The sequence below is a fragment of the Telopea speciosissima genome, chromosome 6, assembly GCF_018873765.1.
Source record: "Telopea speciosissima isolate NSW1024214 ecotype Mountain lineage chromosome 6, Tspe_v1, whole genome shotgun sequence".
Lineage (NCBI taxonomy): Eukaryota > Viridiplantae > Streptophyta > Magnoliopsida > Proteales > Proteaceae > Telopea > Telopea speciosissima.
The window spans coordinates 66,595,854-66,606,905 of record NC_057921.1 but is presented as its reverse complement, the minus strand read 5'-3'; the positions used below and the strand labels follow the sequence as shown (position 1 = coordinate 66,606,905).

At 39.4% G+C, this 11,052-nt stretch overlaps 2 protein-coding genes across 3 annotated transcripts; one reads left to right on the top strand and one right to left on the bottom strand.

Moving 5' to 3' along the window:
• Window positions 1-2,005: 2,005 nt before the first annotated feature.
• LOC122664755 (50S ribosomal protein L11-like) lies at window positions 2,006-2,640 on the top strand. Its single transcript, XM_043860728.1, has 2 exons — window positions 2,006-2,557; window positions 2,598-2,640. Exon 1 carries the CDS (start codon window positions 2,059-2,061, stop codon window positions 2,524-2,526), a length of 468 nt encoding a protein of 155 aa, XP_043716663.1. The 5' UTR covers window positions 2,006-2,058; the 3' UTR covers window positions 2,527-2,557; window positions 2,598-2,640.
• A 565-nt stretch (window positions 2,641-3,205) lies between these two features.
• LOC122666126 (transcription factor LHW-like) lies at window positions 3,206-9,639 on the bottom strand. Of its 2 annotated transcripts, XM_043862246.1 has the most exons (11): window positions 9,281-9,639; window positions 8,508-8,597; window positions 8,224-8,332; window positions 7,875-7,922; window positions 7,627-7,686; window positions 5,559-6,191; window positions 4,554-5,510; window positions 4,366-4,467; window positions 4,103-4,252; window positions 3,856-3,981; window positions 3,206-3,732 (listed from the first exon to the last, which is right to left on the bottom strand). In XM_043862246.1, the coding sequence occupies exons 1-11, from the start codon at window positions 9,373-9,375 to the stop codon at window positions 3,631-3,633; spliced, it is 2,472 nt and encodes an 823-aa protein (XP_043718181.1). In that variant the 5' UTR covers window positions 9,376-9,639; the 3' UTR covers window positions 3,206-3,630. The 2 variants fall into 2 exon arrangements, with proteins under 2 accessions (XP_043718181.1, XP_043718179.1); XM_043862244.1 differs by having other exon boundaries at window positions 4,554-6,191.
• Window positions 9,640-11,052: the final 1,413 nt, after the last annotated feature.

The window sequence follows — 11,052 nt, the reverse complement described above, 5'->3', positions numbered from 1 at the left end:
AAATATGAACTATTCATTTTTATTGCCTTTCTTACTTTAAACCATCTGTTCCGTAAGGAATTGGGAGAGCACACAATATTGATTAGAATATTAATACAAATGTACGATGAGATGCATGCCAATCTAAGAGAGTATTATTTGAAAGGTATAGCTGTTTGTAACCAACCCGATTGCAACAATCCCTTATAACCGGACTGATTTACCCATCTCACATCACTTGGTTATTTTTTAAAATGGGGTATTTTTTGTAATTTTTTCTTTCCTTCACCCTTTCCTCTCCTTCTCCCTTTCTCATCCACCTCCGACGCCTTTAACTCCCTTCCACCCTCCTCTTTGGCTCCCAGAACTAAAAGAATTGGATTCATATCATCATATGGTGGAGCTTTGGTTACAATGGCTGCCGTGATCTATACAATCACTCAAACCAGAGATAACTAAGATATTGATCATGAAGAAAACCATAGGAAAGGCTTTCATCCTCCCCTGTCCCCGGCTAGCCCTACCCATGGAGAGAGGCGAAATCTCAAGTGGGTCCTCCGTTAGTCTCGAAATTTCCTTTGTTGTTGCGTTCTACTCTACTCTAAAAGTCTGTGAAACGTTTTAATGAACTCCAAATCCTACAAATTCTCACCTCACCATAGAACCCAACTCAGGAAATCAAACACATTTTCATTCAGCGCAAGGTTTAAGTCTTTCTGTAAATTCTTCTTGCATCTTTGATTCTCCCTTAATTTCCATATCTTTCTGGTTCTTTCTTGTTTTCTTTCAATTTTCTTTACTTTCTTGATTTCGAGTTCAAGTTTCATTAACTGCGGCCAAGACCCAAGGAAAGGCCATCGGTATCGACTTGGGTACCACCTACAGCTGCGTGGGAGTATGGCAGAACGTTGTGTCGAGATAATCGCCAATGATCAAGGCAACTGGACAAATTCTTCTTATGTAACCAACACCGAATGGTTGATCGGTAATGCAGCAAAGGACCGGCTGCGGTTATCATACCCTTCTGTGCAGAATGACATGAAGCACTGGCCTTTCAAGGTTGTTCATGGACCCAGCGATTTTAGTTTCCGTTTTGGCTAGGGTTCTTGGATTTTCTTTCGCTGAGGCAGCTAGGCGGGGCACGGCTGGGACATGGGAGGGTGGAGTGGCGGAGATGGTGGGGCTGCTTTCTGTGGAAGAAGAAGAAGAAGAAGCAGAAGAGAAGGAAAGGGAACAATGGATTTGGAGCCAGAGTTGGTTGTATACAGGATTTGAGGAAAGATTGAAAAGAAGATAGTTAATTTACATTTTTAGCCTTTTTCAGTAATTGACAAGTCAAATTATAAGAGGCAAAATTGTCTGGTTGAAGGTTACAAACAAACGCACCCTTATTTGAATTAATCTTTAAAATTTAACATATGGTTAATCTAGATTATTATTTCATCTTTCTCCAATGGTCGGAATGGACTCATCTATTTTTTTTTTTTTTGGGTAGAACACATCATCTATTCATGTGGCATTAGTACATGCATTCTCAAGTGTGGAATTTTATTTCACCATTATTTTTTATAAATTAAAATAAAATAAATGAAATTCATAAATAAACCAGATTCATTTATGATTTATGGTATATTTACTTATTTAGGGTCTATGCCGTCACGCTTTTAATGAGCACGTGTTCTAATGATTCAAAAACGGAGGGTAAATAAGTACTTTCATTTAAAATCATTCTTCCAACTACTAACGTGATCCTCGGCTTCTTTTCTTCCCGCTAAGAAGCAAAGAGAGTAGAGACTGGACTCTCGAGAGCCAGCAACCGTTGAGGAGAAAACGGTGGGTTCTCTCTCTTTCTCGCACACGGCACACCAAAGCCCACACACTTTCTCTGTCTCAAGTTCTCAACTCTCTAATATCCAATTCTCTCCACGAAGTGCAGACAGAAAGCCCTAGTCTGCAACTTCCCAGTCCTAATTAACCTGCGGCACAGCCACTAGAACTCTCGCCAGCAAGCCATTTCCAGTGAGTATTCTCTCTCTCTCTCGGTGGGGTTAAGGAACAAGAAAGAAAATTCCTTTGCCCATGTCATCTGTAAAAGAGATCCTAAAGCGCAAGCCGGTGAACGCTACAATCCGGCTGACTGTTCCTGCTGGTGGTGCCCGACCAGGTCCACCTGTTGGACCAGCCCTGGGCCAGTATCGTCTTAACTTAATGACCTTCTGCAAGGACTTCAATGCTCGAACCCAGAAGTATAAACCTGACACCCCAATGGCTGTTACCATCACTGCTTTCAAAGATAACACCTTTGAATTCACAGTTAAGTCTCCTTCTGTCACTTGGTACCTCAAAAAGGCAGCTGGAATTGAGTTTGGAAGCCGTCTCCCTGGCCATGTTGTTGCATCGGTGTTGACTCTGAAGCACATATATGAGATAGCTAAGATAAAACAGTCTGATCCTTATTGTCAGTACATGTCATTGGAGGCAATCTCCAAATCAATCATTGGAACTGCTAATAGTATGGGAATTAAGGTTCAGAAGGAATTAGATTGATTTAAGATTCTGGGATTTTTTTTGTCTTGTTTCACAATTTCTTACTTTACTTTCAATTTATCTTCATTATGGAATAAATGAGAGCTTGACTTTAGGGGTATCCCTTCGTTCATTTTTTTGTACTCTTTCATCCATTGGTTGATAGGATATTAACATTTAAAAAGTGTTCTGTGGATTTGTGTCCACAGCATGGTTTTATAAACTTCTTCGAAAATGCAGGATAGAAAGAGAAGGGCTTGCTAGAACTCTGAAGAAAGGCTTAAAGCAGAGCTTTCTCACTGACTCAGGAAAGGCTCAATATGGTGATGTTTCAGGTTCAGCATCAAAGTTTTTTTATTTTTATTTTTAAACATTGATAATTTATTTGCAATCTGAATACGGGCTCTGTGCTCAAGTATTTTTTTGTTCGTGTGAGTGTGTGTGTGTGAGAGAGAGAGAGAGAGAGAGAGAGAGAGAGAGAGAGAGCTCATTGCCCATTACATAGGAACCCAAAGAACAGGCCAGGATACAAATCTTATAGTTAGCCTATTAACTGGTTCTAATTCTAGCTTTTGATTATACAAAGGTCAGGGAAAAACCCCAAAGAGAAAAAACAAAGGAAAAAGCACCCCAAATCCACCATCTCTCTTGCTCACTTCTGTTTGTCCTTGACATCCTTGCTCTGTATTTGACATCCCTTGGACAAGGCTCACTCCTTATCAATTCCAACCTTACAGATTCACCGTCCCAGTCCCAGTCCCAGCAGCCACTCTTTGGCAGAATGTTCAATTGCAATAGCAATTAGCAAATCACCAGCTTTTTCGGAGATTCTCCACATGCATATACCTGCCTCCACCCCCTTCTTTTAATGCAGAGGAAAAAGTATGATTCCCTTGTGCATCTCCTCCTTCATCATAGAGGAACTTCAATTAATAGGAAGCTTTTTTAGTCCTTTGAGGACAAGTTTGCAGAATACTATTCATGGCAAGGCACAAGATGGTGACTGCTCAAGGCAATTCTGGACCATGATTTTATGCTTCCGATCACTGCATTCCATCAGCCAGGCTTGTTGGGAGTGGCCGGAGATTGCTGGTGATTGTTAGTGGATTTCCACTATCAACAGCTTTATGTTAACTGATTACCTGAACCAACCCCGCTACTCACTGTTTGCTGAAGAAGTTGAACAAGTGACAAAAATATATCCATTCTAGTTATTTCCTTGTTTGCCTGTACCAAGATCAAGATAAGTTTCTAGTTATGGACCAAAATACAGAAAAAGAGAAGGAAGTTTATTTATTTTGGTTTTTTTGTTGGATGGGGGAGTGTATCTTCTTCCATTTAAAATTTTACCTCAATGACAAAGCGTGCCCATAACTTATCTTCCCGAGCTTCCATTACTCCCTTCAAGATAGTCAAGCCAAAACCACGAATAATGTCTGCTATCTCAAGGAAGAAACCCCGCTCTTCACAAAGCATCTGTAACAGAAAATTGAATTGGTTCACTTTTTGCCTTCTGGTGTAAGTAGCTAATATAGAGAAATTTACTGCAAAACACAACCTATTGGATCAAGTTTGTGGATTTTAACTTCTTCCTCACCTCAATCAGCATCTGCCCAGGGGGCCTGAGTTCCTCAACTATAATTGGGCAGACCAAGGTTTGACCGCCCACTTCAAAAGCCCAGGTAGCACCACAGCCACCACCACTCAAATTGTCTTTCAGAATCACACAGCTCTCATCACCAATTATCTGCACAACCATGAAAGTTCAAAATAACATATGGGAGAGATTCAACGATCTAGGCTTCCCTACTTAAATTTCTCTAGACAAACAAATAGAAACAAATGGATGGATTGGATTACCTGAGGCTCATCAGCTTGTTTAAGTTGGTCGGCATATTTAGTCACACTTTGCAAGAAGAGCATATGTTTGATGGTTCGATCCAACAAAGCATCAATGCTACACTGTTAAACCAAATCAACCCAAAAAAAAATAAAATTAAGTACTTCATGGAATTGTCAATTGGACAAACATTAAGATCTAAACTCACCTTTGCACCATTAGGCACAATCTCTCGCAGCTCTTTGACACGGTCTTGGATTTGCTGACGATCTTTGGGCCTTGGCCGAGTAGTTTCTCCTGGCCGAGCTCTTTTCTTGGTAACTTTGGTTGGTTCTTCAGTTCTCTTAGGCTGAGTAACCACAGCACTCTCCACATTGATGCTATAGCTATCATCTATCCATGATCCCACCTGAGATTTTGCCACAATTTCTTTCTGAGTTCCAAGCATGTTGTTATTACATTCAGGCAGCATCACATCCATATTTCCACCCAAGCAAGAAAGACCAGCCAACTGAATTTGATTCCAGAATTCTGATGTGCTTCCTGTCCTCGCTATGGTAGTTCTGGAATCGTGGGAGCTAGGTTTGGTAACTGAGTTAAAACTACAAACAACATCGTTTAACATATTTTCAAGTACACCCTCAGAGAAGAATCCTTTCTGGGGAACAACCTCTGAGATAGACTCTGAAATACCAGTACTCAAGGTCGGGTAACCACCAGTTCCTAGGGGCAATATAACATCACCCCAACTCTCTCCACTCTGGAAGCTGCCAAAATCCAATCCCAAACTATCAAAAAGCTCATTTTCAGTAGGTAGTTGCATAGGAACATTTGAAGAGTTCCCTTTCCAGTCACAAACGGCACCATAAGAATTTATGTTATTTGTGGCAGGAGTAACCGCCTGATTCAAAATATCACCTGGCAGTACTACTGATTGTGACAAATTATCATTCAGTGTCGGAGGAGCCAATCCATTGTTTCCCTGCCCCAGTGGTGGAACATCCAACTGAGAAAGATTATGTACTGGGTTGGGTTCAGAGACAGCTTCCATGGTATTGAATGACCTAGACACCCCAGTGAAAGCAGGAAAGCTAGATGGCACCTTTCGAAGTTCATCTTCTGTTGAATGGGTTAAGTGGGTGGGTGGCTGGATGTCTACCAATTCCTGTGAGCCAGATCCACTAGCTTTGTTGGCCTCAACTACTCCTTTGTCAGACACCATATCATGTGATCTGCCCATGCTGCATAATGGAGGAAAGGTTGACTCCCCTTGAAAATCCACAAACACATTCTTGGAAGAGACAGGAGTATTCAGGGTGGCAGAAGATACTTTTGGAGTAACACAAATTCCTGATCCACACAGCAATGGTCTCTCAAATGAAGTCATGGTTGAACCTTCACCACTCAGTGAACTCATGGTTTGGTGTCTGCCAACAGTGTTGTCAGTACAACTGGAATAAGACTCTGACAAGACCTGTGGTAACTGTAAACAAGGTTTTGATAATATCACTTGAGCCTCCGCACCTGCCATGTTATATTGACTTTTGAGGTGAAATTGATTACCAATCAAGGTGGACATGCTAACATGGTGCCACTCTGGTGTAAAAGAGGAAGAATTGGATTTTGCCATCAGCTCTTTGCAGCTGTCATCGTGCAAGGGTTCAATGTTTCTGTAGTGCGAATAGGAATTTCCAGACAATACTGCAGAAGAAAAAGATCCGCATGGATCATAGACTTCACCACTTGAATCTCTTAGTGCATTCCCTGATAGAACAAGCTCATCAGCCCTTTCAATCTGCCGAAACAAGCTTCTTGTGTGATCCACAAACTCTAAGCTCTCCAGAATCTGTGACAGCAAAAGAAATATGATCAACAGAAAATTCTGGTTTATACAGATGTAGATTGTAGAGATCAACCTAAATCGTGATACTTTGATACTATTTGTAACATAAACATAAAAAGAAAAACTATCACATCAGCATAAATGTAAGTAGATAATTTCAGTACCATGCAGCATTAAGTTGGTACTTAAGCATTCCTGCTGAAATAACTTAAGCTTAAATATTAATCAGAAGTGATTTGAATTTAGATTGGATCGTATAAATATTATCATGTAAGATCTTTGAATTCTAGATTTTTTTTATGCCAACGCATGCACCTACACATAACCAACACCTGTCGATGTGCCTGAGCTTTTCAGTGAATATAAGTCCGACCTTCCTCAGCTATCCCCCAACTAAACAATGAAAGTAACTATAAATAAGAGGAACTGGGAGCAGACAAAAGCTTAGTTATAGGATAGCACCCATGAAATGTTTTCATGTTCACTGTTCACACCAAGATAATTACCCAAATAATCTTGGTTGTAGAACAAAAATCGAACAGATGTTGTTAACAAGATAAACACTTTAAATGGTCCTAACTTACCTTAGGTAGAATTGGTTTTCCAAGATCATGGGTTGAGCTCCCCAAAGTGAAGCAAAGTTTAGTCAGTCATCTCAGTGTTTCATATAGTTTTAACTTTTAAGTGTTGAGCCTAAAATGACTTAGTTTGTCCCTACACGGAGATTTGTCCAGTATAATCTCTTCTGTCATGTCCTTTCCTTCCATATTGTATTATGATGTGCAGAATTTTCCATGTAAAGACACTCTAGATAACAAACCAATTAAAAGAACAAGAGAGAACAAATTCCATACAGGGCACCAAACTTTATGAGGAATTAATGTTTCTTGATTAGTGAGGGCATGCCTTGGTGCAACGGTAAGGTTGCTCCATTGTGACCAATTGGTCACAGGTTCGAGTCTGGAAACAGCCTCTCTGCGAAAGCAGGGGTAAGGCTGCGTACATTATGACCCTCCCCAGACCCGGCGGGAGCCTCGTGCACTAGGTATGCACCCTTAATGTTTCTTGATTAGCATTATAAAAATCAAATAGGAAACCAGATATGTAATAAACTAACAACCAAACAATGATTTAAATAACCCTTTTGCAGGGATGGGGATACTTCCAATGTTTATACAAAAATAGGACCATAAATTTGACGTATTTGTTTTGAACAGGAAAAATCTACTGTGGAATGCTGAAGACTGTAACCTTGTGAACAAGAAATATAAACTAATGTGAAGCAACCAGTGTGGTCATTATATGCATCATTAAAATTTCCCCTATGAAATTCTCAAAAGGTACCTCATAAGTGCTACGATTTATGAATTCTAAATGTAGCAGGGTTGCATATGAGGAAAGGTGATAACTTCAGCCTTTTCAGTCTTTTGGTACTAACCTTCTCAGTGGATCCAAACTGTATCACACCCTGTGGTGCCACAGAAATTACTGCGACTGTCTGCAAAAAGGATCCAAGTGATCAATATCATCTTTTGTGACTTTCAACTCAGAAAATAACTTGATAAAATATAGTAAACAGAGACTGCGGGATGCGAACAAATTGAAAGATATCAGAATGTTCATTGGCCTTTAATATAAAACTACAAATGCTGAGTACACAGAATTATCAAAGAAACAAGTACTCACCTTTATTCCAGAGGAAAATTGATGATGAAAATCCGAATTATCCTGCACCTGCAGGGGTCTAGTCAAGTAAGTGGTAGGAACAACAACAACCTGAAACCGGTATCCTTGCACTCTTAAATCATTTCCGGAAGAATAAGAAGATAGCAGTTCAACACTGATCAATATGCTAGCCTTGGGGAAAAGTTGTAGGTACAGTTACAAGATTGTAAAAAATGGACAAAATCCAAGGTTATTCCAGCATACCAAATAAAATTTGAGACTTTTAAGGGTGGTGAAACAAAGGTCGAACAGAATTCGATTGCAGAAAGTAGAGTTATCAAGAAGCTCTGAATCAAACATACAATAATACCTGGAAGATATTTTGACCAGCAACATGTCCTTTAGAACTCCTTTCTCCATAGTAAGCATCTAAAAAGAACCAGTGGTGCTTCCCAGTAAAAGCAGCTTGTCCAACGATTCTAAATAAGCATGAAACAGAAATTTAGTGTACGAACATTTGAAACAATCAAGACAAGAGAGGGAATATGCATCGGATTGGTAGGTGATCTCTGATTTTTATGATTGCAATAAAAGAAATGGAAGATCAAAAAGTGCAGATTAAGAGCCTAAGACAGTGAAGCATAATGTGCATACCCTTCTCCCAGCACATGGACCCGAGGAAGCATTTTGTTAATCACCAAGCCCATTTGTTCTCCATAGTAGGCATCTTCCAAGGTCAACAGCCTGGAAAGCATAACAGTATCAGTGAAGATAGCTCCTATTTCCATCTCAGGATAACCTGACTGAGATACATTCCCATAATCAGTGTATTCCAGTTTTCCATCAGTAAAAAAAGGGCCAGTACATTCTCTGCAATGCTAATAGATGAACTTTCAATGATAAACTACAACTTGAGGAGAATGATCCCAAACAGAAACTAGTAAGTCTGACAATGTTTGCATGCAAACAAGGCTAGGTGTACTCTTAGAGTAAAGCTAGATAAATAAAGCTCATATGGGAAGAAATAAATCCCCAAAAATCAAATTGAAGCACTCATTGTCCAAACAACCAATTCGGGAAGGGGAACAGAGAAGAGGGGGGGGGCGAAAGAAATTAGCAGATAAATAGAAATCATGTGGGAGACAAAGTAGAAATAGAAGGAAAAAGAGTAAGAAGAAGAATGAGGATATCTTTCACCTAATGACCAGAAGAAAACAAAAGACCAAATGAACAAAAAACAAAAAATGAAAGAAAAGGACTAAATGGAAAAGATAGAAACCAAATCTTGGAACAAACATGATATTATAGTATAAAGGAACGACTAGAAGGAGATCAATAAAAGAGCAGCATAGATCACCTGATGATGTTTAAAGCCTTGAACAAACTTAGAAAGAAAAACTGAAGCACACAAACGCAGGTACACTTACAGGGAATTACGGCGATGGACGCGCCAGAAGACCCCATACGACCACCCATTGTTACAACAGAGTCTCTTAAGCTCAACTTTAAGCCGAAAACTCATCTCTGCTTCGAAATCTTACAAATCAGAGACGAAAAACATCTATTTCAAAGCTTCCACAGTGATTTCTAGCTTCCGCGGCAGGATCCTCTCCCTGTCCGCTTCTTTCGTAGATCTCTGTTTCGTCTCATCGCCTGCTCCAGAACCTGAACCAATAGATTATCTATTTCCATGAACGGGAAGTACCTGAGAGTTCAATGAACGATCCAACTATAATTTCCACAGCAAATGAATCGGAAGCAGTAAGAACTGTTTTCTAAGCTTAAGATCTTAATCCAGAGATTGCTTCAGCTATGCAATGGACTTCAACCACGCCAAAATAGGCAGTAAGCACCGAACCTCAGAGATGGCTTCTATTCACGAAAAGAGGTTCACGGAGCTGAAAAGACAGGTTTCTACGCAGTTGAGAGAATGCATGCAAGTACGAAACAATCAAAGATGAAAGGAAGAAAGCGGTTTCTTCGTAATTTTTCAGAGCTTTTCTTCAAAAACATTGAAAAGAGCGGTAAACAATAAAGAGCGAAGTAGAGCTTCTACACTTGGAAGTTGAAACTTGAAAGCAGTTTTTCTCTTTTGCTTTTCGTTTAACGAAGCTAAGCAGCTTTAGTGAACAAAAGAAAGAAAAAGAGGAAGAAATCGAGAAAAGGAGAAGCATTAAAGCTCTGATTCCAACATCAAGAAAAACCAGAATCTGAAGGTTGACGTCTGTGAAGTCTGAACTCTGAAGTGAAGTTGAAGAAGGGAGACGAAGAGAAAACCCAAAAAATAAAAACAAAAAAGGCAAAGCGGTTTTTATAGGTGCAGGGTAGAGTAATCTGAGGCTAAAAACAAGAGGTTTTGCTGTTTGTTGGCGGCAACGGTGGCCGTTGAGACTTGAGATGTAATAAACGGATTAGTAATGTCTACTGATATAGAAGAGAGCAGAGGGTGAAATTTGGAAACTGGAAAGGTCGATTTGTTTAAGGCATTTTTGTTTAGGTGTATGCTTCGTGTAACCAGCTACAGTGACATGGATATTAACCTTTAATTAGCGAGAGAAGTGAGGAAGTCTGAAGTGAAAACAGTATCTAACTTGCGTTTATAGGAGGATGGAAATTAAAATTTCGTCCTTCAGGCTTCATTAAGATGCATGAAGAGGCATTTATTGGAGTCCCGATAAACTCCCCTTCTGTGGAGTGCGACAACTCTTCATGTATAATTTTGTGATAATACGTGTCGTTTTTTTCTTTCACAAATACTCATGGTTTGATGTATCAGTATCGGATTGCATCCGTATTGGTTTCGTTAACTATCGATTTCGTATCGATGAAACAATATAGACAAAGGGTAAAATTATCAAAAAAAATAATAATTTTTATAAAAAATTAAGGGCAAAACTATCTGATTCATATCAATATTGCATCGATTTCTGGGATAGTCGATACTCGATCTAATATTGGGTATTAAATCCATAAAAATACTCTAAACTATCTTAATGGCGACATGAGGAGCATTAATGAAAACAGAAGGACACGTGTCATTGTGTTATTACTAAATCGTATGTGAATCCTCTACATACAAGGAGTTTATTTAGACTCTATTTACAGAATAAAAAAGAACACATATCATCTCCTAATCAGGATACAAATGCATTTTGTCAATGGTGATCAGTCTAGGTCAAACCTATAAATGTCCTTCCTT

Bases quoted from the DNA above. Each gene is read 5' to 3' on its own strand.
- LOC122664755 (XM_043860728.1), top strand. From the start codon at position 2,059: ATGTCATCTGTAAAAGAGATCCTAAAGCGCAAGCCGGTGAACGCTACA.
- LOC122666126 (XM_043862244.1), bottom strand. From the start codon at position 9,375: ATGAGTTTTCGGCTTAAAGTTGAGCTTAAGAGACTCTGTTGTAACAAT. The intron at 3,982-4,102 runs GTGAGGAAGAAG...TTTCTGTTACAG, and splicing joins CTGGGCAGATGCTGATTGAG to ATGCTTTGTGAAGAGCGGGG. The intron at 3,733-3,855 runs GTAAAATTTTAA...ATCTTGGTACAG, and splicing joins GGGCACGCTTTGTCATTGAG to GCAAACAAGGAAATAACTAG.